Below are 26,123 nucleotides of genomic sequence, written 5' to 3' on the forward strand. Positions count from 1 at the left end.
TTCAACAAATAATACGGGGACATGATCATCACACTTGTGCTTCAGCATGATAAACACCGAGGCAAAAAGCATGAGCATAGAGAAAATGTGGAAAAACTGCATTCCTATCTCTCAGTTCTAAAATTACTTAGTTTCAGAATGCTAATATAAAAATCTAAACATCAAAACCATATGGATGTCGCTTTAAGAGAAACAGTTATTCAGCCTTTTATAGGACATGATGAGAGCGTAATGTTTAAAAGCTGTCTCTCCCAACATGACAGCCAGGCTCAACGTGTCCTTTTCCCATAGTATAAAAGTGCCGTCTTCTTGCTCCAATGGGGAAGAAATTTGACTGCTTGACCTTCCATTTGACGGCAACAAGAAACGAACTGCATTACCATAGTTATTGGCTTGTGAACCACAGAGCTGCAGCTGACACCAGCGTCTATATGACTATGGGCTGCTTTCCTTTTCTCTCCCTGTGTGGCCTAAAGAGTACTCTCTGCAGCGAGATCCAGCAAGGCTTCTCACAAAGCCCCACCGAGTACGCTTACTGAAGTAACGCCAACTGCGTGCAAAAATAGGGCCGCTAAGTAAGATAACATCTACGTTACTCACTATTTGGCCCTCAGCACACATCAGATTGTGAGATCGTTAAAAAAAAAACAGCTTATCTTATTTTCTTTAGTTGAGCTTGTTCTCCTTGATGTTACGGTCGATTTCCATTATGATTTCAGCACACGAGGACAGCTACTGGTTTCAAACAGCCCCAAACTACTGACCCCTGTTAGAAAATGACTCCCAAGCTACTTTCAAGTTTGGCTTACATTAACACAAACTAAATATTAACAGAGATGTACTCCACGGGTTTTGATGTATTTTCTGTTCTCCAGGAGTGTACATGTCTAATTTTTTGGTGGGCTTTTTTCAAAGCCTGCCAAGCCTATGATGTAGATGTCTCTTTTATTGGCCAGGCATGCCATCTGAGGTCTGGGGTCCCAGAGGGGTGTGTGTGTGTGTGTGTGTGTGTAGGGGGGACAGCGAGGCCAGTGGGGGGGGCCTGTTAGAGCGATCTGGTGTCTGCAGCAGCAGGTGTGTGTCTGAGCGGCCGTCGGGCACAGAGCGAGTAGATTTAGAGGAGGAAGCCCACGTCAGATGGGGGAGATGGATTTCTCCTGAGGGATCCGATAAATAAGGAAAAAATATCTTTGAAAAAGGAAACGCAGCTGTTTCCAAAGGAGAAGTCAAAATATTGCTGCTGTGCATTCCAGAGCCGAAAGGTAGAGGGACAGAGCTTCTCTCTCTCTCTCTCTCCCTCTCTCTGTCCCTCTTTCCATCTCTTTCTTTCCCTCCCTCTCTCTCTCACTCTTTTTTCATTTCTCTCTCCATTTCCCTGTGCCTCTCCCTCTCTCCTTTCCTCTCTCTCCATCTCTCTCTCTCTCTATTACAGAACTTGGGGCAGACCACAATGATACTAAGAGGCTACAAGCACTGCAGGTGCTGTGATTAATCAAAACAGGTGTATCTGAGTCCTCCTGTGTTCGTGGTGGGAGTAAGTGCCTGTTGACTTTACAGGTATCGTAGGCCCTGAGGCTCAAAACAATTAATCATAAAATTACGAAATATCGCTCAATAAATCTAACTGAACTTTGGCGGTAAACCTCATTGAGTTTGTGTGCTTCCGCTGAACTTTCTTCTGTTGGCGTGTTTTGTTGTTGCGCATGTTTACGCACATTCCTCCCACGGGAGATAAGTGGTGAGGTGGGAGTGTTAGCCGTCTGAGCGAGCGCAAACAGCGCATGAGGTGGAGGCGGCGGCTCAGGGCGCGTGGAATGTGCAGACGGGATGGGAGGGGGGCGGCTTCAGGTCCCTGTCGGCCCGCTTTGCAATCTAGGCTGTGATCTCCTCGTGTTTTCGCCCACCGCGTCGTGTTTGGAAAGTCGCCCCCTCCGGCAGCCCGGGGGCTCGTAAATTTGTCAGTGCAGCCTGTAAAACGGGCTCCCCAGTTTGACGGCGCTGGGCACGCCGCTGGTGAGAAAAGGGGGCCCTTGTTTTTTCAGGCACGTCCTCCTCCACCACCTAAGGGGGCCTAGAGAGAACGGGCGGCTGAGTCCAGCGATCCCACGCCGCATCTCCCCCGACATCTTCCGCGGAGGGGTGCCTGCATGCGGTTCATGACCCCGTCTTTCCTATACCCCTCTGCAGAGATATGGACATCAGTCAAGGTCTTTCCCTCTATCTCCCCACAGTCTCCCCATATCTATTTTCCTCTTTCAGTCACATTGTCTGGGCACATGCTTTTAACAGAGTGGATATACATGTTTGCCTTCAACAGTGCAGGCCAGTGTTGTGCTGTGAGAGAAAACCACCTCACAGGTGAATAAGATTGTACATGTAACATTGCTTTGTGGCTGATGGCCACACTTTTATAGCTAACATTAATGCTAATAATTTTTACCATCACCCAACATTTTGGTGTAATGAGCTCTTTTCAAAGGAGGAAAAGACAGTAGTAGTGGTCCCTGCACATAAGCTGGTCATTCTACACCATATGTTGGTCTGTATGTTTCCTATATACACTCTGGTCTTCTTCTCCTCCTCCTTTATCAGGTGTTTGCGTTGAAGCGAAACATGGCTTCTCTGAGGTGCGTGGGGCTGACCTCCGAGGTTTAGCCGAAGTCCCCGCGTGCCACACCGTGAGGGAGGTGCCCTGCCTGGAGGCGGCGGAGCGCGTGGAACTCTGGGTAAAGGCAGCTGCTTCGCATCAACCCACCCCAGCAGTGCTGACTCCAGACATACAGCACCTATCGCACTGAGACATCCATAACTCTCAGGGCTGGGGGCTGTACAGGCCGAGGGGCCAAACGGGGGTGGCGGTGAGGAGGGAGACCGTAGCCACAGTCCTGGCCTCCCCTCTTCTGGTGGTATAGAGGGCAAGAATGGTAAGCGCACCCTAAAGAAAAGGGCCCACTGTTTATATGGCCACATATTTATTACTCGTGGTCACTTTGTTATTTTTACGGCCCTCCATGGCATCTCTGGGAGTCCATCATGGGGAGGACTGGATGGTGGGGCCAGGAATGGGGGTGAGGGGTTTCGCCTGGTTAAGCTTGTATGTCTGAACAGCAACTGATGATGAAAATGATTGAAATAGTTATTTCTCTGATTATCCGTTTGTTCATTTTGGCATATGTATATGTCTGCATGTCAGGCTTTGCAAGTCACCCCAAGGAGTTGTAATTACAATAGCCATCAGGAACAGTCAGTGATACACTGTGTATATCCACTGTGTTCCAAAGTGATGATCTACCTGTTGAAAATGCTTTGTATTTGCCTGTGTGTATGTGACCTTCCTTACTCATGAATCGTGGCATAGTGCACAGTGGCTGAATTTTTCCTGTTATAATATATTGTTACATTACTCCTTTCAGCAATAAGATGGAACACCCTGGTGTGAACCTTGGAGTTTCATGCTCATGTTGTTTGTTTAGTGTTTTTGAGCTGAATACTAAAGGCCTGCCTTTGCAGAAAGCAGAGTCAGGATGGATGTGCGGCGTTTTCCTCTCTGGGGCTGACGCTTGCCCACCCCTAAAGGAAGGGGGGCCCGTATGGGCAGGAGTCACCATCCATCCAAGCTCTTCGAGACACGATCCGCCCGGCAGGGCTGGGTGACGCTGTTTCCGCCCTCCGGCATGCGGCTGGCATGGCCCGGTCCGCTCAGGAAAGCCACCCCGCTGTCAACAAAGGGGCCCTCCTGTTCTCCTGAGTGACCGCAGCTGTCCTGGCCACAGCTCTCCGCCCCGCTTCGGGGCTCGGCGGGTCGCCCGCCCACACAGGGAGAGGCGGCAGGGGACGCACACAGGAGGGATCACAGGTCCGGCGGGGTGTTGCAGCCATTCCTGCCGCGGCCATCAAAACAACACCAGCCGCCGCCGGCTCGCACGGGCTCTGCGCAATCTCCCAGGCTTTGGTATGTCCGTACCGCGTGGCTGTGCAAACAGTGCTACATGCCTGCGCGGGAGATGATATATGGACCCGGTCGCATAACCCTGACGCCCCGCCGGGCGTTATCAGCGCTCCTCTGCAGATCGTTAACTGTGGGGAGTGTGCCGTGTCTCTGCACGTTGGTGGGGGGGGGGGGGGGTGTGTTGGAACGCTCACGGCTTTGCGAGATAAAAACAGAGACACGCGCGACGCTGCTTCTGCGGAATCGCGTTCGCCGCGGCCTCCACCTCGCACTCCTCCGCACCGCATCGCGGATGTTATCTCGCCGGGACGGCCGCGCACGGCTCGAAGAGCTGGCGATAGGATCACAGTGTCACGCGTAGGTGGCTGCAGCACGGGCCCCCTGATTGAGCTTGATTATACTGCCAGTGAAGAACACACTCAAAAGTACACTCAGCTTTGCTGTGTGCTGACTGCCCAGCACTGCCACACAGCTTTCAGACCGAGGGAGACATGAGAGACCAGATACACTCAATTAGAGTACATAAAAAGTAATAAACAGGTCGTAATTGCGCCGGGCTACACTGGATATGTTAAAAATATCAAGAGCATAATGAGCGTGCAGTCTTGCTCAAACTGTAGACAGATACAATGGGGTTTAGTGTTCCTGGGATTCACAAACGCTTCCACATATTGAGTTACAGCGCAGAAAAATCTTCCACTTTTCGGGAAAAGCTTTGGATTGATTATCAGGCAACATAGCAAAAACACAGCTGCTCCAATTATACAAACAGTTGCTCTGATTCACTGAACACCTCTGCCTCACGTATGATTTTTCCATACAAGCGTCTCTTAAAGTGGCAGAACTTGTTGTTCGCAGTTTTAGTTCTGTTTTAAAATGTGCTCTGTTTTGAGCAGGTCTTTGTGCTAAGTCACGGTCAGAACAGGCATGCGAGAGCCGTTCTTGGATGCCTTGGGAATTTTCCCATGAACACTCATAAAAAAAAAAAAAAAACAGGGTGACATTGCACTCTTTTTGAGCAGCATTACTTATGGGATAACCGGCCTTGTGCACAGCCTCCTCAGTCAAACAATTAAGTCTTTGATCAAAGCCAATTGATTATTTGCTTATGCTGGAGCTTTGAGACACATTCTGGTGCGAATAAATGGCTTACCCCCTTAGATTTAGCGCTCGGAAATCCAACCAAGCATTAAAAAAAAAAGAAAAACACACAGACCCAGAATAATCCGGGATTGTCCAGACCCTGCTAATCTTCTGAACCCCTTCTACCTCCGGTCACCTTTTAAGCATTACGGAGATGCTTGGCTGCATACCAGTAGGCTCCGCGGGTGGCATTGCATCACCTAAAGAGAGCCACTGGCAGCTCATGGGCTATGGTGCAGTGAGGTATGGAAGCAGCACAGAGGTAAGCTGGAGCGGAGAGGAGAGGGTGGTACCCCGTCAGCAGATGTTCCTATTAATCACAGCCACTGCCGCAGAGCGAAGGTAAGCCGCAGGATCACAGCTGCACGGCTCTCGCAAAGGGGGGGAGGGGGGGGGGGGGCGGAAAATAACACGACAGCCTTAACGAAAACAAGGATGCGGTGCGAGGCTCAAGCGCTCAGAGGGCCCACGTCCCCCTCCTCAAATTACTTTGACAAATGCGCACCGTCTGAGAGCCGAACAGCTGGAGAGCTCTTTCACGCGCAGTGACAAACAAATCGCCGGGAGATCACACGTCCCGCCAGCGGGAGGCTGGAACGACCCAGCCGCGAAGGCCACCGACGCTCCAGCAGAACCGATAGCGCTGTGCCACTGAGCCTAATCAATGAGCGCCTCGCATCCGCACAGCCACACTCCCACTGTGGGAACTGGCCAAAGACAACGGATTTTTCAAAGTGATATCTGAGGGGCGCGGCTTGCGTTTTCTCCATGTTTCCTCACACTTCTTTACCTGAGACCCTCTGCCGTGAATAATAAATGGAAGATTTACATGAAATAAGATCAAACTTAAATAAAAGGAAGATCTCCTCTGAGAGCTGGTAAACCATATACACTCACAAAAGTGATCCTGTTACCCCACTTTGGAAGGGAGCCCTTCTGTAAAATCACCAATAGATATTTTCTCCTCAGTTCATGCGTACTGTGCTGTCACTGAGCCCAAAGGCTACTTCAGGCTGCGGGACCAGGACATTTATTGCACTGTGCCAATTAAGACCGCAGAAGCACGGGGCAAGTTGGGGCATGTTGAGCGCGAGTTACACACAGCACTGCATCTGTTCACCGCAGAGGGCCAGCACCAGCGTGTCCAGCATGCTGCCAGAGACGGTGCTGTTCTTGCCATTTGTAGACAGTAACAAAAGGAAAGAATGCTTTAGGAAACGCGACCCAAGTATTTTGACATGAGTCAACGGTATATTCACAAAAATAACATTCTCGCAGCAACATGACTCAATCTGAAGAACACAATGGCCAGTCACATCTGTGGAGCTCTGAAAGGTGAGACTATAGGGATAGGTGGGCATGTCAGTCCATCAGAAATGCTTCAAATTTAAACAATACCACTGTCATTGTATTTTTAACTTTGTCCCTTTGTGTGTGTGTGTGTTTGCCTGTTTTTATAATTACTGTATCACCATTAGTATTTTGTAATGTGTGTTTTCATGATGTTTACTGTTGCTGAAATTTAGTTGTAGTTTTCATTTCAAAAGACCCCTGTTTACTGCCTTGGGTATGAATGGAGCTAAAAGGCAACCCATCATCTTCCATGCAACACTACTCAGAAGTCTCAGACAAAGATATAGCCTGCAAGTCGCTCTTGGAATGTCTCCTTCATAAAATGGGGGGATACCAGCATCACCACTTACCCCTCTTTCTTAGCCCACCTGGGCATAACGCATGAGAATGACAAGTGAGTCCCTCTTTAAGTACAATCTCACACATACTAAATAGCTGTCTGGTGACACACAGTAGTTGGCCCTTGCAGTAGCAACAAACCAGATGGAGCCTGCTGGCCCATGTGACATTAATCGCAATTGCATTCAGGGAAATCGGCGTCTCCAAAGTGGTCAGCACTCTGTGTTCTATTAGGGAGATGGCAACATAATCCCTGGGCACCGGATTGGAAAGAAATATGAAATATTGTACAAGACATGATTTACAAAAGCAGATGCACAGATGTGCGGCAGCAACGGACTCATCCCTGACGGTAAATACACACACACACACGCACGCCCACCAGCTCGAGAAAGGCACAGCATCCTCACACAGTAGTCATTAAGTAGCTAAATGTTTACATAAGAGCAGCCCACGAGTCCACAGTTTGATTCTCCAGAGAGTTACCCTTCTGCACCGCAGTTCACCATATAAAGCTCCTGAGGATCATAAATTAGACGTTTTTACAGGGTAGTTCGTCTCATGCATTGTATTGCATCACGTCACCGGCGTAATTGTGCGGTTAGGCTCCGGTTCAAATTTCTCTCAATTCTCCGCAAGCCCAAATTCCTCCGGAGACGCTCCACGGCGTTCTCAATCTGAGTAATGTGACAACAGCCAATGAATGACATCAATGAAGCTAAGTAACTTTGACCAGTGTGTCTGGCATGGATTCTGTTTATCTTCGCGCAGCCTGTTTAGATTGTTTCTGTAAACACTTGCACTGCAAATGGAAGGGACAGCCGTGCCCTTTCATGTTTGACCTTTTATGATTAAAGTGTCCCTTTTAAGTTCGAGGTCTAATTACAGAAATGTAGCAAAACAACACAAACAATAACATACAGTTTATGCACACAAACTATAGCTCGTATCAGCGCATGCCAAGAATAGCTTTAAAACAAATACCATCTTGCCGGTTGTTAATTCGCGTATTTATTTTTGCTGCGGACATGTTTTTAATTTTCTCCTTGCAAACATAAATCATCGGACTGATTGCAAAATATTCTGTGGCTTCTGCTGTTTAGGACGAAACAACCCTTTTTTCTTTAGATGTAATGAGAGAAAATACAACTCGCCGATGATAATACGATGCGTACCCATTTTTATTCAACACAATCCCACTTCATTATCCCAAAACATCTCACCCGTGGTTTCTGGCGCCTTTGCCTTGGGACGTTAGCACAACAGGGAGAGAGGCCGCGGGTGTGCGGCGACGCAATCAACGCTGCGCAGTCGATCATCTCTCCGTTCGCTTCTGTTTGTTGGAATGCATCAGAACACTGGCGCATTTCCCAGCACCTGTAGTCTTGCAGGCCTTCACATCTGCGCAGCTCCCCCGAGACCTTTTACTTTAGCCTACTCCTCTTTTCTCCTGGAGGAATGTCCGCTATAAGGGCTACGGTTGCGGATGCCCAGCCGCACGCGCTATTGTTACGCACACACTTCACTCGAGCATTTTTAAGTGCAACTTAACACACGCCTCTTTAGTGGTTTGCATTTGTATAAACGATTAAGTGTGACATTAATAGTTGCCTTGATAAATGACCCTCGGTAATTTGGCCAGCTAATGGCTTTTTTAAAAGTTTGGATACCCGAATTATAGTCTACTTTTTAGAACGTAAAAACATGTTTGAATGAAAATTACGTGCAGAATTCACTTGCTAATAGCCTATTTCCTTGGCTTCCCGTGTTGCCCTTCGCTTCTCGTCAAAGATTCCTGGAAAAAAATCCAGAACAATCTGCAGACGCTCATGGCACCTGTAGATGCTGGGAACTGTTTCAAAATCATAAGACAGTTAACTACGTGAATATTTTCAGCGCATTTCAAGAGACAGAACGATGAAGTTACACTTGCTTACCCAGATTTACAAAGCTCATCACCATGTCGGCATCGTTTAAGAAGGCACTGTCCTGAAAAGTGGCCAGCGGAGGTCCTTGAGTGGTGAACATTGATTTATACTGGTCCAAAAGCCCCTCCACGTCATTTTTCTCCTCGTTTGAAATGGTATTGTATAGATCCAACATGAACAGAGGTGCCGAGTTGTACTTGCCATGTGACAGATGCGGTCGAGGTCTGTGTGGCAGTCCGAGGATGGAAAGAATCTCTTTCTGCATCTCTCTTTTCTCGTGAGTCCGCAGCCGCCGGTGAACAAAGCTCGGGTGTATTTCGTTATTGCCATCAAATAAATAATTGCTGCCTACAATAAGCAAAATACAATACGAGCTCCACCACAACCCCCCGAAAGTGAAAGAGTAGCTTATCATGGTATACCCAGTTTACAGTTAAAAGGGTATTTGTATTTGGTATATGTCTTTCTTTTTCGCGTCGTAATGTGGTTTGAGACTTTTGATGTAACGTTCCCAGACGCGCTCCTCTCTTTATGAAAAATGCAATATCCTTCAGGCCATATGAAATATTATCCAATGCGAAAGGTGTTGATAAGCGGTCCCAAAACTTTTTCGTCCCGATGTATCTCCATCAAGCCCATAACAGGGCTTTCTGCTTGATGCAGCAAAAAGTTGGGTTTTCAAAGTCCGATTTCAGTTAGCTGGCAACCCGAACCAATATCTATGTGGTAAAGGACTGTAAAAAGAGCAATCCTGCCGAATTAAACATTTTAATTTATTGTATGTTTATAGTCAGGTTTACATAGTTAGCAAGCATTTCAGACTGTCTCGTTATCTGTTGTCTTCAGCGACTTTTACAGTTTCCCCATAGTGACTGGCTACGTCGTTCACTGCCTCGAGTGACTAAATAAAGTGGCATTAGCAGGTAGCTAGTAAAGCGCGTGCAGTCACACTGAGTCCGCCCCTTTTCTGCTCACATAGGAGGAGCTTTCGGGGAAATTTCAATTATCGCTGGTCTCTCAGATGACGGGACAGTTCGTTATAAAATGACCATTCTGGATTAAGCGATTCGAGGTATTTCAGTAAGATGATTCTTAATGTTGACTCTGTGCTGGAAAGTAGCCTATTGCACTCGATTGTGTTGGGCACATCAGCAAAGGAATTTTGTAAATTACGATGATTGTAAAGTACTTATACAGTAACATTTTATAATCACAACACACACACCCACAACGTAAATTCAAAATGTGTCCTTTCATGAGTTCATCAAATGATGTCCGGCGGCTCCAATGAAACTTGCTCTCCCCTGATGAAGGCAAACTGCTGTTAAACTTAAGGGTTCCCCTGATTTAACGTGATAGTATTCCAGCTCAGGCACGACCCCTAACGATGAAAAGAAGAACTGCAACAAGACGTTACTAATTAATTAACCTCTAATTTCAGAAACGATTACACTCCCGACAATGTTTTGGCAGCCCGCCATGTTTGTTGCCCAGTGAGAAGAACACGAAGAACACGAACACTACTGATGTATCTGTGATCCGGAGTTGAAGAACAGATGTGGTTTCATAGTTTTTTATGCGAATTATCTTGATTTAAACACTGTAGAGTGAATTCAGTTGGGAGTAGCTACATGCAAACATGCATATACATGTATATAAAACTCAGGATGTTTCATTTAGACTTTCTCATCTGGGATTTATTTCCATTTGTCTGCCAATACAAACGTTGTTTTAATAATCTGCATACTGTCCAGTGCGTGGAATAAAATGCTACATGATAGTATAAACGTTTCATCGCGATGAACATTTATACATTGAATATGCTCAATTCTCTTTCATTTTGTGATCCCAGAGTCTGACTGCATCATGAATTTACAACCCACTGTAGCGCTGTAATTACGGCGATGAGACAAACTGAGTCTTGACAACTTTATAGCACATTGCGCTTGGTCTGGAAGCTATTTGCAAAGAACGGGAAAACGATGATGAATGTGCTGATGAATTATTATTGAAATTGTTTCACGAGGCATACATTTCGTCCCTTTGTTTGCAGGCGTAACCTGAGCACACACAACTCCGAGGACTACTGTTATCAAACCAAAGGATTTCAGCTCAATATTGTTGTGGGGAACTCGAGGCATTCAGACTGAAACTCAGTCAGCGGTATCCACAAGATCAGGTGCGAGACCTTTGAGCTGCGTGTGTTTGTTGTGGTACTGACGTTTTTGCCTTTAGCCTTTGAGTGGAAACAGAGAGCGCGCCCAGCCCCGGAATCTGGTGTTGTGTCTGCAGGGTCTCAGATCCTTTGATGGGAAGGGAACTCCTACCGCTCTGCAGGTAATCTTATCACGGAGAAGTGCAAATCCTGCCATCAAAGCCACAGATACCATCCCTTTCCGTGATTGAGGTGCAGATGGAAAAAGCATGGAAAAGGGGCCCAATATGTCTCAGCTACTCTAAAGACCTATGAAAAGAAATACAAATTACCATAGATATTAAGCAAATAATTCAAATGGTTTCACTTTATTGTGTAACATACAAAGATATATTCCACCTGTCTTTAGCATGTAATAAAGAAAAAACCCAATATGTGTGCATGTGGGAGTGTTTTTAGAAGCTACTCACTTTTAGTATCAATTATACCACCAAGCTGCAACAACAAACATGTTCTGTGGTGTCAATACAGCTTCCCTACGTCTGTCACATAAACAGCGTTCATATCGGGCAGGGACTGGAATGAACTACTACCCTGTCAGTCAGTGTAAGGACAGTTTCATCAGCATTACCGCGTCAGTGAATCATTAAATGTAGGGTCGGCTTGGAGAGACCCCTCCCTGTTCAGCCACAGAGACGTCTGCACTCTATGACAGGAAAGAGTCAGGCTGATAGGGAGATCTGCTGAGGCGGCAGAACACTCCTGCCTCTACAGACATGAGATAAGAGAGTCTAGCACCTTCTCCTAAGCTCTTCCTTTCTGGAAAGGAGCTTCGTAAACTGTAGAGTGTTGCTTCGTAAGGACAGGTCAACTGCTCAGCGTTCATTAGTGACATCAGTAATCGTGTCAACAGGCTACATTTATAGTATTTAACATTTATAATGTTGAAACACACATTTAATAGGCGCAGAGTAACTAAATGAGTGTTTTATCGCCTTTTGGCATTTCATACCAATGTAATGGTGGGAACCCTGGCCCTTGTGTTACTGTACTGTATTGACAGATACACAGAAAGTGTAAAAGAAGCACAAAGAATCATGCAGGATTTTTCGTAACATGATTTTCTGTCAGCAAAGATCAAAGGCAACTCAGCAGAGCAATGCAGAGGAAGCCAGAGGGCGACTGAGGCCTGCACAGCCTGGCTCCAGGCAAGTTGCTCATAAGTGCTGATCTAGGACCAGTTGCTTTTTTTGCTTACAATGGTTACGGTTAGAACTGTGCTTGGGGAATCTGGTCCTGGGTCAGCACTTGCGGAGCAACTTCTGCCTGGAGCGTGTGTCCTGTGATCACAGTGTCTAGACGGAGCCTCTTCTCACCCTAATTATCAGATGGGTCAGAGCGCCGCTCAATCAGCAGTTGCGGTCAGGCTCACGGCACTTTCTCTCCCCTTGGGCTGTGGCAGCACGGATCAGCACCTCCTACCAGACAAGATCAGTGCCCCGGGGCATCTGGGCTTGCACACACAGTAATTAGAGCTGCCTGGTGCTTTCTGCGAAGGAACTCTCACGGCATGCACCGCCATGCCGCATCCTCCACTCAGCCAGCGTGGTCTCCGGGTGCCCACATGCACAAACGGCACACCTCTTTTTTTTTCTCATTTATTCATAACTGTTGCATTACGTCTCCTTTATTTATAAATTCATTCATTTACATTTATTCATTTAGCAGACGCTTTCATCCAAAGCGACGTACAAAAGTGCATACAGAGGAGCCATATTTTTCCACATCTGATCGCATAATAATGTTGCCTCCTTAAGAGCTTACATTAGCTCCTTATGGTTTTAGTGTCCCTTTGAAGACACAAAGAAAAAAATATAATTACATCAATACCACGACAAATTATAATTCCTGGCATTACAAAACAATATTAAATTACCCGGCGAGCCTACAATGGCCGACATTGTGGCTCTCTGCTTCTGTGAATAAGATCCTTCATCAGCACAGCAGTGGTGCACTAGTAAACCACAGCCTGGTTTTGATGCCCCACAGCTTCCTGTCTTTGTTTCCCGAAAGCTTCCCCCACCTCCTTTGATATGGGGATCACAACGGATTTTGCTTTACAAATGTGCGGCAGGTGTCTGTTATGATCCTTGTTTAGGTGTCTAGCAGGTGATTTGCCAGATATGTCACCTCCTGGAATGGCGGGGTTGAGGGATGACTCTGTTGTCCTCAGTGTTTAATACTAATGTATGGCGCACTATCCACTTCATATGAAAAGGCACTCCTGCATACAATAATGCAAAGCAGAACTGACAAACCTCTCAGTCTTTGGTTGTGACCCTGTTATTACTCTACTATACCAAAAAAAAAGGCCTGAGCAGGAAGGGAATATTTCAGTGTACAAGTATTTTAGGAGAATGTCCCTCCCCTCCCAGTTCCTGAGCTGAACCGCCGTGCCCCAGCGGTGGCCTCTGCCTGGATGACGGGCACTCCGTTGTCGATCTCGTGCTGCATGGCCTGGGAGAAGGACGGGGCATCGAAGGCACTGTAGTAGGCGGAGGAGCGGTCAGCTCTCAGGCACCGCTGGGGGAAGGAACTGATCTGATTGGCCAGCTCCAAAGCAACCTGCAGAGCTGAGACACAGGGCATGTGTTACTGGGGTGCAGGACCGCACAGCAGACACACTCACGACGACTCCATGGTGGCCTACTCACAGGGCAGGAGTTTCAACATATACAGCAGGCTCACAGATCGACAAAACACAAAATACCAGTTAGGCACATTCCCTTTTGGCCTGATGTCTCCATACTACTCTACACTATACTCTAAGCTGATATCAAAACTCAGATTCTGTGAACAGACCCATGTTCTGTTCTTGACCTAGAATTTTTGGCACAAGCTAATTAAAATTTTCCAGTGGAAACCCTCCTGATGTTTGTCTTTGATGCAGAAGTGCTGCATTACAACTTAGCTATCGCTGAGCAACCCACCCAATTAGCTGGACTTGGCTATGGCTGTGGGAATGGTTTCCTCAAAGGGCAGAGTTAATCTTTTAATGTCATTTGTGGAATTTACCCGAGTGTGTGTGCAAAGGCAAACGTTCTCAAAAATTTTCTGATGATGTTGGACCATTGCGTTTCTTTAAAATTGCCGTTTTGAAAATCGCATAATGTTGAAGCCATCCTGCTCACATGTCAAAAATGTGTCAAAAATACGTTGAAGCCACCCTGCTTACATGTCAAAAATAGGAAAGGGCTGATTAAAATCGAAACAGTGAGCAGAAATTTGAGCACTGCTCTTTGCTTGCAGATTGACATTGCAAAGGGTTCAGTTTTCCAGAATACAATGCAATCTACTGCCTCCTTGTGCAGCTGTGTAGTGGATAGTATACACTGCCCAAAGTACAAATTCTTCAGACGTGAATGAAAAGTGCTCATTTCATAGCCCTCATTACTATGTCAATCTATAAGATATTATGGACAACAATATCACATTAAAAGATACTGACCGCAAAATTGAAGCCGAGTGTTTAGAGCTACGATTATTACTAAGATCTTTACTAAACCACTGTTTTTACTATTATTAATCTATGTATTCAACAATCAGAAATCTTTCTTAAATTATATTAAATAATGCATAACTTGTACATTGCCGTATTAATTTAGCCTCCCTTGGCCTTGGAAAAAGAAGTAAGAGGTATTTAGTTAAATTTAAGCACACAGACAGCTGTTCCAAAACATGGCAAAGCTCACCCTGCCCGTCTGGCACCACTCTATTTGCCAGCCCAAAAGCCAGCGCTTCCTGTGCCCCCACGGGCCGGCCTGTCAGGATAAGGTCCAGGGCTCGGGAGAGCCCGATGAGGCGGGGCAGCCTGACCGTGCCCCCATCAATCAGAGGCACACCTACGGACACAGGGCAGCATTCCAAAGTTAAAACACAAAGCGTCCCATGCAATCTCACAACAAACTGGATGAGACATCCAGACAAATTCCATTTCACTTTAATTCCTGTGAAGGGAGACATGTGAGAATCAACACATCACTTTGCAATGTACAGCTGCCACACCCAGGTGTGCGCACACACGCACACACACACACACACATTTTATTACATTATGATAACGTGTTAAACAAGATCCTCCAGGGATCCCTTTCCCTGCTCTTGGACAACAGCAAGTCTCGCACACGCATGAACATATGCACACATTCCTCTCAGTAACAGTAACTTAGATTCTTGAACAGGTGAGCTGTAACTCCAGCAGTAACTATAACTGTCACAGAATAACTTCAAGTTCTCAGAAGAGGTCTTCCGCTTTCTTCCCCATTTTAGAACTAGCGTAGAAAACCTATCACTATGAGAGATATGTATTTTCATAACCTGAAATAATTCCTTCAGCTGTTTTTCTAAGGAATCCCACGTTATGTAAATAGCATAATTATATTTATATATGCAGCCAAGCTCTCAAAATCCATCAAGTGCATCATATCTGAATAGAGTCTAATACATCTGTAACCAATAAGGAGGGCCTCAGCCTGTCAGCTAATAGCCCTCTTCCTGCCTCTGTTCCTTTACACTGACATCAATCATTTCTCTCTGTTGAGTATCCTAATGGTGAAGGATAGCACAGAGCAAAGCACATGTCGTTTCTGTGTTCGTCTGTGAGTTACAAGACCCAATGGAGAAAGCTTTGAGACAGGCCGTATTTCAAACATCACAGCAATATTATGGATTGGATTTTTATTGAGAAATGAAACAGGTAAAGAATGTCAGCTCAGTCAAGACAGGTCTCATGAGCACCTCCCTGAGCTTATGTTTTTTTTCCTTTGAGCCTTAAGCTAAAGGAAAGTTTCCCTTCCAGTGGTGGTAGGATGCATCTCTGATACTCAAAACCCATAATTTCCTTAAGGGACAGAGGCAAGGTTAGATTACAGCCCAAAGCGGCCAGATCCTTCAACACAAAAAAGCCTCTTCAGCATGCGTCCAAAACTGTTAAGCTTGGTTATAACACAAAGGAGTCAGTCAAGCTGACACACATCCATCCGCTGTGTTGCCCTCCTTATCCAGCTCTGTGCCTTTGACCAGCTGATTCCCCGGCCTCAGAGATGCCCTGTTTGCCTGCCTGCATGCCTTCAATAGTCTGCCTATCGTCTAAAATGCAAACACAATGGCATGCTGTGGCTCAGAGATTCCTTTCATACGAACGGCCTCTTTTCAGGCCCGATAAAAATGCTTTGGACTAAGTAAACAAAATAGCAGTTCCATTCGACACACTCCCCATCATAACTCATATTAGTCAATGGTCTGGAGAACTTCCAGATTTTCTGGGTTCAATGTATTTCAGAAACACAAAATCAAAATGTTATATTAAATACACATTGAAATGAGGGGGTGCATATGCTTTACAGTCTGAGACTGCAGCCCCTGGCCCAGAAGTGCCATTTTCATCTTGTATACTTGTGAGTGTGGGTGGGGCAGTTCCCTTTAAAAGGCATTAGGAATGGACCTCTGACAAACATAATCCCATCAGAACAGGACATTTGGAAGGTCAGATACCCAGTTCATTTTTTCTGTTACCTTAATACCTTAATAAATTCACACAGATTTTAAAATAGTAATACACTTCAATGAGAAAATAATAAATAATAAATAATAAATAAATTTGTCAAGTTATAACGGTATGTTCAAACATTTGCATACCTTCAGGGAACCCCTCTAGGTGCCTTTTAAGGCGGTACAGCCTCGGCTCAAACCTCACTATTGATCTGGAGCGCTGAGGCAGTGTGGAAAAGCAGAATAACTGGGAGAGGAAGCATCTGGACCTGAGACTCTATGAGACTTCCTCAGGATGTCACCACTCCAGTATAATAAACTCACCCAAAGTCCCCCACACCGCAGTGTTCGAGGATCTCCGCAGCCAAAGAGCAGTTGGCTCTAACAACCTTGCTGATGACCAGTTAAATTTGATCTGCCAGCTTTCATTCCAGCGACCTCCACAGACCCCCTTTGCTTCTTATCAGCTGTGGCCTCATCTATTCCCTCAAGAGTTACGGGCAACAAAAAATAATTGTGCACAATTCCACTTTCCCACATTATTGCTCGGAGCAGACACCGAAACTATGCCTTACGTATGTGATAAGGCTCCTTTTGACAAACACAGCACTTTAACATCAAACTCTTCTTGGAGTCTTAAGAGATTCTGCATAATTAGATCTTCAAAGCCACATAACTTACACCTCACGCCTAATACGGGCTCTTTTCTAACATTCAATGTAAACAGTGACTCTATTAGAATGTCAGAGATACTATGGAAGAAAAATCAAACAGCCAACAATGAATTTAGCTTTGAGCTGAGCTTTGTTTTTGATTGGGACACAGCAATTGTAATGATCTGAGAAATACGACCTCTCACAAACAAATCCGTACAAGCCTCAGTGTTCAAGTACAGTGCGTCCAAGCCAAGTGGGGAATAACTGTGAACGAGCTTGCACACAGAGATCAAACGGCTCACTTTCATGTCTATATTCACACCTCATGCGGTTACATCCAGCTGCTGGACTGCTATCAGACCAGTGGAGTGTTGCAACCCTGAGAAAAAGGACCAGACGGGATCATGTTTTCCTCCCTGTACTCTGCTGGTCGTACTGGCATCCGCACAACATCAAAGCAATGACTTCCACAATGGCCTAGCATGAGGGTAATGCGATTAAACCTGGCGCGGATTAGAGATTTCGGGTAGAATCTGACAAAGTGGACACGGACATGAGGACTAAACCTAAAGAGGGGGCTCCGGTGGTCCTCCTTTGAAACTTTTTTAAATGCTGGCTGCAGGACCTCCAAGCTTCACAGGGTACGCATATATTCCAGTTCAACTAGTAGCATCGCCAAAATTCTGTGTGTGACTATTAGCAGTACAAGAACATTATGAAACAGCTTTTTTTGTTTGTTTAGTAGATACCAGCCTCAAAAGCAAATTGCATGGCTTACATTTTTTCTTGTTAGTCATTTATATAGCAGAATATTTTCACCAGAGCAATTCAGGTTAAGAACTGTTTTTAAGGCAGCACGCCACCCAGGAATTTAACCACTCTCTGGTTAAAACTAGAGGCCCATCACCTTAGCCACTACACCATATACACCCCACACTAACACCCCCCCCCCCAATGCCAACAAAAAAATAAAGAAAATGCTTTTATAATCCAAACACCTTGTGCTCAACAAACTCCAAAACTAAATCACTCTACAATTATGCTACCTTTGCCCTGGCATAGAGCACCCAGTTCTGAAGCCTCAAACACATATACACATACACACAAATACACATACACACAGGAACATTCAATTTAGGCTACGGACGGTAAAGCAGCGCTTTTCTAGCTTTACCATCAAGTGTGTTCGGCTGAGTGTGCTCCCTCTGCACACTGGAGGGTGGTGACCTGGGATGTGTCCAGCTGGTATCAAATACAGCACTGGCAGTCACCTCTCTAGTCTCTAGGCACTCAATTCATCTTCCTAATTGGGCCTTTCAGCTCCACTGAAACCTGAGCAAAGCCTGAAGTCCTCCCACTGATATCTTAGAGCTCAGAGATCTACAGCACATACCAGCCATTGAGTTCTGCAGCACTGATTCTATGACAGGCATCTTATCATCCTCACTCCTCTAGTGTTTCACGATCATATAGACATTGCCAAGTCTTGATTTTAAGCATCATATCAACTGTCTGACAGCCTCCAGAAACTAATCCTGAGTCAGTGTTCAAGCCCTGAACGCCACGCTCTAATCTAGGCTGTGGATTTTCCCTTCTTTACACATTCCCTCTCACCAGAGACAGGGGCTTAGATGAACAGTGGCTGGTTCAGGCATCACATGACAGGAAGCAGTCATTCTCTTGTGGTTATGGTTTGGCCACATCACACATATATTGTAGTCTTTCAGGGACCACCAGAGTTTGCCTGAGGCTTCTCCCATCTGTGCCTCACCAGTGGATTCTATGGAATTTATCTGTCAAACTTAGACATTTAGCACATTCACCAGAGAGTTTCTATAATAAATCTCTCAGACATGGAACCAGCAGTGTTACTTTTGATAAATACTGTTTACTATTTGTTCTATGCAAAAGCGCTAACCTGTAACTACTGGTTCAGGAATTACAATATAGGGCTCACCTTGATGTTTAGTTTTTATGAAAACGGTTATAGTATTTAAGCCAAGCTAAAGGCCAAAACCGTCATATGGAGCCATGGGTGAGGCACTGTGCCGAAGCTGAAATCTCATTTCAGAGAGAGGACAGGAGATTGAAGTAAATATCTCTAAGAAGCGCTTTTACAACCTCAGCCTGCAGGGGGATGCTGACGTGCTACAGGAGTTTAGGCCATCAGCAAAAATGTGAAGACAGACCGGTTGCATTCAACAACCAGCTCAAATAATAGCACATTCAATAACAGAATCCTCTTCCCTCTAACATATCCATTCCATATCGTGTTGGTGAAATTCATCCACTGCTCACCATTTTGTTTGCACAGCCTCAGTGCTCTATACGTATGTCACAAAGCTACAATATATTAGAGGGAATGACAGCACGGCTGATTCGTTCCACAACAAGTTTTGTCAGACAGTTTAAGGACGGGTATAGTCGGATGAGGGCAATGCCAGGATCCTCTGGTTAATTACAGAGCGGGAATGATAAGCCTTGTTTAGGAAAACTGCACAGATTGGCCACGGACAGTAAATTATAGTCTGCGCAGTGTGTATTTATAAACACGGCAGTCATATTTGCAGTTGGGGAAGGATCATCTTAGGGGACAGGCAATGGAGCCCCGTGTCCTCTTCTGCTTATCAGGGCTCCTCCACGGCCTTCATCCACACGGCCTACTGCAAGCATGGCTCACTTCTGACAGTGACGCTGTCCTCGGCCACACTGGAGAAATCCAGGGCAATGCCGCAACTAAAGAAACAATGGGCTACAGTAACGTGGGGTCTGTCATGCAATAAAGGGAGCTTAGTCCGTCTCCTAAGAAGTGCCCTTTCACAAAACGCAAATCAGAGAAACGTTGGGTGGGGGTTATCAGGGATATATGAAGGTGTGATGCACAGAACAGGGCACACAGAGAGAGGCAGCTAAGGAGGAAGGAGGGTCTCGAGGCGTGGGGAAACTGTACCGAAACGGCGACAGAAGACTCCCATGATCGTGCTCTGTTCCACCACTCTCAGGTCGGCCAGCAAGGCCAGCTCCAGCCCCCCGGCCACGGCGTAGCCGCTGACCGCTGCGATCACCGGTTTGGACAGCTGCATACGGGAGGGACCCTGGGCCGGCCGAGCACAGGAAACACACGGTCAAGGAGAGAGCTCAGAGGCACTAACATCCCTCCCTTTAGATGACATCCCTGCAAGTCACTTTGACACAGAGAGGCAGATTCACTGATCTGTGAATAAAAGCTAATGTTTTACTGATAAAGCACTGACGCAACAATATAGACAAGTATATAAATTTAATATATTTATATATCTATTACATACCAGTGCAGTAGACATATAACATTGTATAACAGTGTTACCCCTATACTTTAAATTACTAACCCCTCTGTACAGAGTTTCATTGTGTATCAATAATTCCCAAATGCTGTACAGCAATGGCCATTTTCATGTGCATCATAATATTCCCTCATTGGTCTGGATGTTTTTGGAGTGTACAAGACCACATAAAGAGCTAATTCTGAATCAAATATTCTGTCAGTGCTATTTTGAATATAAATATTATGAATAAGAGGGGTGGAATATTTGGTTAATTTTCCATTCAGTACAAGACGACTAGTCATGAAAACCCTGTATTCGGAATTCTTAGTCCATTCGGACTCACTGCCTTAAGGTGCATGTTTGTACACTGCAAATAACCCTGGGTAAAGACCACAGTTATCCATTCAGCAAGTAATTGGCAAGCAAAGATTAGGTTGGAACTAAAAGCGTTTTAAAGAGGGTGGCAAATGAAAGCAATGACTTCTGAATGGAGACACAGCATCGGATGCATGGGTTTGGCAGTCCATGCCGTGCCAGTAGTACAAACCTCAAATTTAAACATGTTTTCCGCTGCTCCAAAGGTGTGGCTAAAATCAATGTATATTGCAACACTCTGACTAATACATAAAACAAACTGTATGCTCTGCTGTCTATTTATTTGTATGGTTTCCATCTCTGAGACAGTGAGCCTAAGCAAGCTAATGTGGCTGTTGTTTCTGACTCCCTATCTGCTTGTAAACTGCCATTATTAATGCATTATTTGAATGCATAATTCTTAACAGTTTTTCAGAATGTAGGTATACATTCAGAATGCACACATTTGGAATTCTCGGGCAGCTGGAACACTGCCTCCATATCAACATGTCCAATGACTCCTCACTCCAGGCAGATGCAATACTTTGCATCAGTGAATCCTCAATACTGACTAGTTCAAAGGTTCCTCCGTTCAGACTGGTACCGTAACTCCTCCATAAAGACTGGTTCTGTATATGAATAACTCCTCAGTACAGGCTGATTCTATAATATGAATGACTCCTCAATGCAGACTGGTTCTATGTACTAATGACTCCTGAGTGCAGACTGGATCTGTGTGTCAGTGATTCTTCAATACAGACCAGCGCTGGTGCGACATTTGGTGCATTTCTGCAGAGGCTCTAACCATAGGAGCGGGACCTTTGGTGACATCTTGTTCCAATTTGAGGGAAGCTGAGTGATGGGCCAACTCTTTCAGATCGTAACCAGCACAGAAATTCCCTCCTAGAGGAGACCACAAAATTATAAAGTATGGCGTTAGAAACCAGAGGAGAAGGGGAAGAGGAAGATGAAAAAAAACAACAACTTGTGGGCAGAGCTGCAATTTCAAAACTGGTCTTAGGAACTCTGGCAGACAACGCGCTTTCCTCTTAAAGCGCTTGGCCAGGCTGTTCTCTCTACAGTACAATGCACTCATTAATGATAGAGCAGCACACCAAATCCAACCTTTCACAACTGGATTCATGTGGAAACTGCAGCTTCTCCTAGAGGCCTACAAACAGCTTGTCACACGCTCACACATTGAGCACTATCAGCTTGTGTGGAAATGCTTTTGTTCTCTCTGACAATGGTAAAAAGGCTGACATTCTGATGGTGTGATCCCGCCATTTTCACATGCAGATAGGGAATGTCTCGGGCGGAGTAACAGGACAGAAAGTAACTGATTACAGTCCAGGTGAGGTCCTGGTCCAATGCAACTAGGTCGCATCAGTAACGTACTTTTCAGAGTCACGGAGGCTGAAAAACTGAACACGCTTCACTGAGCTGTCCACCTACTGCTTACTTACAGTGTGCTCATTAAGAATGCCAGAGAGCAGTGTGGCATTAAAAGGCCAGAATGGCATACTAAACATGTCACTGCTGTGAGCCACTGATACTGAGTGCGGTACAATGCTCTTCTTACAGCTCTAAATGCCTATGACATAAGACTCCAAAAAAGCACAAACAAGTCCCTTTAAATGGAACAAGAAATTGTTCATACATATAATCATTCATAATTTACTGAAAGTACTGAAATAATTTCCCCAAAACTGCAAAAAATGAAAATGGTTATGCCTTGCTTAATTTGCCCTCCTCAAATAGCTTCCTCATGGACAAGCTTCAATATTCCAACCCGGATTTGAACTCAAAATCGTCTGGTCACGAGTCGAGAGACCATGCTTCACTGCGGTCAGCCTTCTCAAAGCTGCTCAGACCAGAACAGGCTTTTACTGCCTGTCAGCTTAAGCAGTTTTAAAAGGTTTGATTCACAAGAAAGCTAATACGTTTGTCAACAGATCCTGGCGATGAAAAGGGATATAAGGAAATGGCAGTCCATTAAAAACAGTATATAATTATACTTTGTCATAACAGTCTGTGACAACTGGCTCAGATTATTCCATTTAACACAAAGCAATTACAGTCAGCATACGTTTTTGCTCTCAGAGCTGCAGAGTAGTATTTGTCACCCTTCATTTGGCACACATCCAGTTCTGGAATGTTTGCGTGAAATATCTGGGTCCCTGCACGGCTATAAAAACGGAGAGCCAGGCAGAACAAATCACTTGCCATTGAAGGAGCTTGGTTTATGCTGCAAAGTGATTATTTTGTAACGTGTTAACATTAAAATTATGCAGAACTCCTTCTTGGCATACAGCTGGCTCTCACTCCAGCTGTGTTTATGCATACATTAATTCGTGGTGGAGGCCGACGCCATGGACTCTCCGAGACCATCTCCCGGATGCTGTAAAATAACAGCTAATTAGGGCTTGTGAGAGAGGGGAAGAGATCCCACTCAGTACTGCCTGCAGTCAGAGAGTAAACCAGCCAGTGGAATGCTTCAAAGCCCTTTTGATCTTTTACAACTCTTGATTGAGCAGTTGAGGTTTTAAATGTGCAATTAAAGAAATCATAATAATTTGGCTGGTATTGTGTGCCATGAGTTCCCTGGCCTCGTAATTATATTCTGTCAAAAAGTTGAGCTTGAGGCCTAATTCCTTAACACATCGCTAGTTAGCACTCTTCTTAAACACAGAAACCAGAGACATTCTTAAACGTGACTCAGTACCACACACACCACAGGGGTCAGTAATCTGTTATCACGGGAATGCAGAATTTAAAACCACATTGCAAAGCTGTGTTTATTTCAGCATCGTCTGCTCACACCTGCAATAAAAACCGGGTTGGAATTGTCTGGGGAACTGGCAGTGCAGGTAAAGGACAAGCGCGTGTTCATTCAAGGCCATTCGTAGAGGAAGCCATTCTCTACTCAAACTCTTCTCTCATCACATGCGGATGGATTTGAAACAACACAGGTGAACCCCACAAATATTGTGACAATGTTACGTGCCCAAAGCTCATTATGGATATAGGACGTTATGGATCCACTGTGGGTACTCACCGATACCGTGGAGCACAGCCGCCGTGAGAGAAGGGTCGTTGTCAAAAGCTGTAAACTCCCCCAGCAACAACTGTGCCGTCTCCTGGTTTACTGCATTTCGAACCTCGGGCCGGTTGATCCCAATGGCCACCACAGATCCCGTCCTCTCCGACACAACACTCCGCACGGGGGCTACGGCACAATAGAGGAGGCCACAGCACTCACAAAAGACATGGCGCGAAAAGCTTGACACTGTAATGTTTACGAATGGAATGTAAATCGATTTTGGACAGGAGAAGGAAATGCTGAATGAGAGGTCTTTGTTGCCTTTGGCGCACAGCCTGGACTGAAGTTTGGTTTAGGTCACAGTCCTGTGGGCTGCTGCAGTTCATATTACTTGTTTACTGTAAGGGGAAGCTGAAGTGGAGAGACATCTGTGGCCAGAAATTGAATGAAGGGGCCGGCGCCAAACGTGTAGGGGGAGCGGGTACCCACCCTGTAGCATAAAATCAAAACAATCGTGAAATTTACTTAATTACACTGAAATTACGAAAACCAAAGATGCTCTGACATCAGATCTACAGCTATTGGCAGAACGGGTGGAATACATTTAAATTTTTAATGTAAAGAAGTAATTTTGCTACAAAAATACATTCATATTCTAAATTTCATTGAAAGGGTAGATGCATGTGGAGAAAGAGATTGTGAATTCAGCAGAACCACCTTGTCTGGCAAGAGCCATATTCGCATTTTTATTGCTAAAACAATTAATAGTAGGATACAGACGAAAGAATGGAATGGAATTAATATTAAAAACAAACTAAAGTGATTTAAGATTTGTAAATTATTTTTTTATTAAACTAAGCCCAAGTTAAATAGGGAACAGCTGCTCTCCTCCTGATTGAAGTTGTACTGGTGGATTTGACATGGCATGACATAGCAATGTGAGGGGAAGGAGACTAATTTTAATTTACTTGATCCATCGTTTTCATGGTCAATGTTTAATTTATTATTCTAGCTATTTTAAGTACCAGCAACCCGAACAAAAGTATGAGTGATGTAAAACATTGCAATGTGTTTGTCTGCACCAGATGTATACTCCTACTTAAAATCTGGAAATGACCTAACCAAACGTCTGGTTTCTGGGCCAAAGCGCATTTACTCGGCTTAGAAAATCAATAAAATTCTAATGAAACCGCTTCATTTCCACACATCATTTACTTCACCAAGTGGTTTTAGAGCAGTGCCTCGTACTTTCCCCATGCCTTCTCTCCACGTACTCCAATGTTTTGATGTGACCACAACAGAAAGCCGAAAATCATTCAATTACAGCCTTCTAAACGCTCAATAAACATGTACACCACAAGATCACTGACACAGTTTTAGTGTGATCAAGCTTTCAACCAAAGGACGGGGCTCCAGATATTAAGATTTAAAAATAAATATACAGTACATGCATGCCAAAATATAACAATTTATTGAGAGTGGTTATTGCATCACCTGCCCATCTACCTTGCTTAAATGTCAATATATCACCTTTCAAACATTTCTTCAAAAACTGTAATACTGATGCGGAACAATTATAAAAGGCAAATAATTTCAAAACATAGCTGGCAGTGTTGCAGCTTGATCGCTACCTGATGGTCTTCGGCTACCTACTGACCTACCCATTCACCTAAAATGACTCGTCATAGTTAAACAGCCAGCTAAATAATGCGTTGTCCCTATCATAATTAGTCAAAATTATTAGCTAGCAATAGCTAACACTGACTGCCTATCTACCAGACAGTATTTTTTACAGTCTTACAAAACGAGGCAAGTATTCTCCTGCCCTCTACTGGCGGTAATCAAACATTGCCGATCAGTAAGTTTCTCAAACACACTGTATTTATTATCTTGCCATGAATCTACGTACCACCTTTTCCTTGGCTCTCTCCGCTTGACGTACTAAAATACGTTATTTTAATATTATTATGGTTTCTGCCAAATAGTAGGCGGAACGCAGAATTCTTCTTGATCGTATCTACAGCACGCACAAAAGTTCTGCCAGCTACCGTATACATCATAAATACAAAGGATAACTGACTAAAACTGTGAAAATATGAGCAACGTTTAAAATCCCTTTAGAAATGTTTATCCCTGCCGCTTTAATAAGGTCTACCGTTTAGTAGACGTCAACGTTTAAAACAACAAAACTGGCAAGCACCGCTATGTGTCACTGTAATTTCACCACTCTAGGAAACAATTCCTTTTCTTTACGTTCCAGTTCGAATTGACCTAGTCCAATGTTAGAAAATAAAACGGGTGATAGGCTTACGATATTAAATTCCATAGAAGATTAATTAAACGAAAAA

General features: G+C 44.8%; 2 protein-coding genes across 2 annotated transcripts in view; both read right to left on the bottom strand.

Moving 5' to 3' along the window:
- Positions 1-9,597, bottom strand: part of bmp6 (bone morphogenetic protein 6) — a 29,514-nt gene extending 19,917 nt beyond the window's left edge. Inside the window, exon 1 of the mRNA XM_036517454.1 lies at positions 8,722-9,597. Coding sequence (XP_036373347.1) covers positions 8,722-9,127 — 406 coding nt within the window. The 5' untranslated portion in view covers positions 9,128-9,597. The remainder of the gene's footprint in view (positions 1-8,721) is intronic.
- A 3,042-nt stretch (positions 9,598-12,639) lies between these two features.
- On the bottom strand, positions 12,640-25,897 carry zgc:101569 (uncharacterized protein LOC449822 homolog). The gene is made up of 6 exons (XM_036521742.1): positions 25,685-25,897; positions 23,791-23,961; positions 21,538-21,635; positions 20,024-20,168; positions 14,620-14,769; positions 12,640-13,500 (listed from the first exon to the last, which is right to left on the bottom strand). Exons 1-6 carry the CDS (start codon positions 25,833-25,835, stop codon positions 13,277-13,279), a joined length of 939 nt encoding a protein of 312 aa, XP_036377635.1. The 5' UTR covers positions 25,836-25,897; the 3' UTR covers positions 12,640-13,276.
- Positions 25,898-26,123: the final 226 nt, after the last annotated feature.

The sequence above is a fragment of the Megalops cyprinoides genome, chromosome 2 (assembly GCF_013368585.1).
Source record: "Megalops cyprinoides isolate fMegCyp1 chromosome 2, fMegCyp1.pri, whole genome shotgun sequence".
NCBI classification, from domain to species: domain Eukaryota; kingdom Metazoa; phylum Chordata; class Actinopteri; order Elopiformes; family Megalopidae; genus Megalops; species Megalops cyprinoides.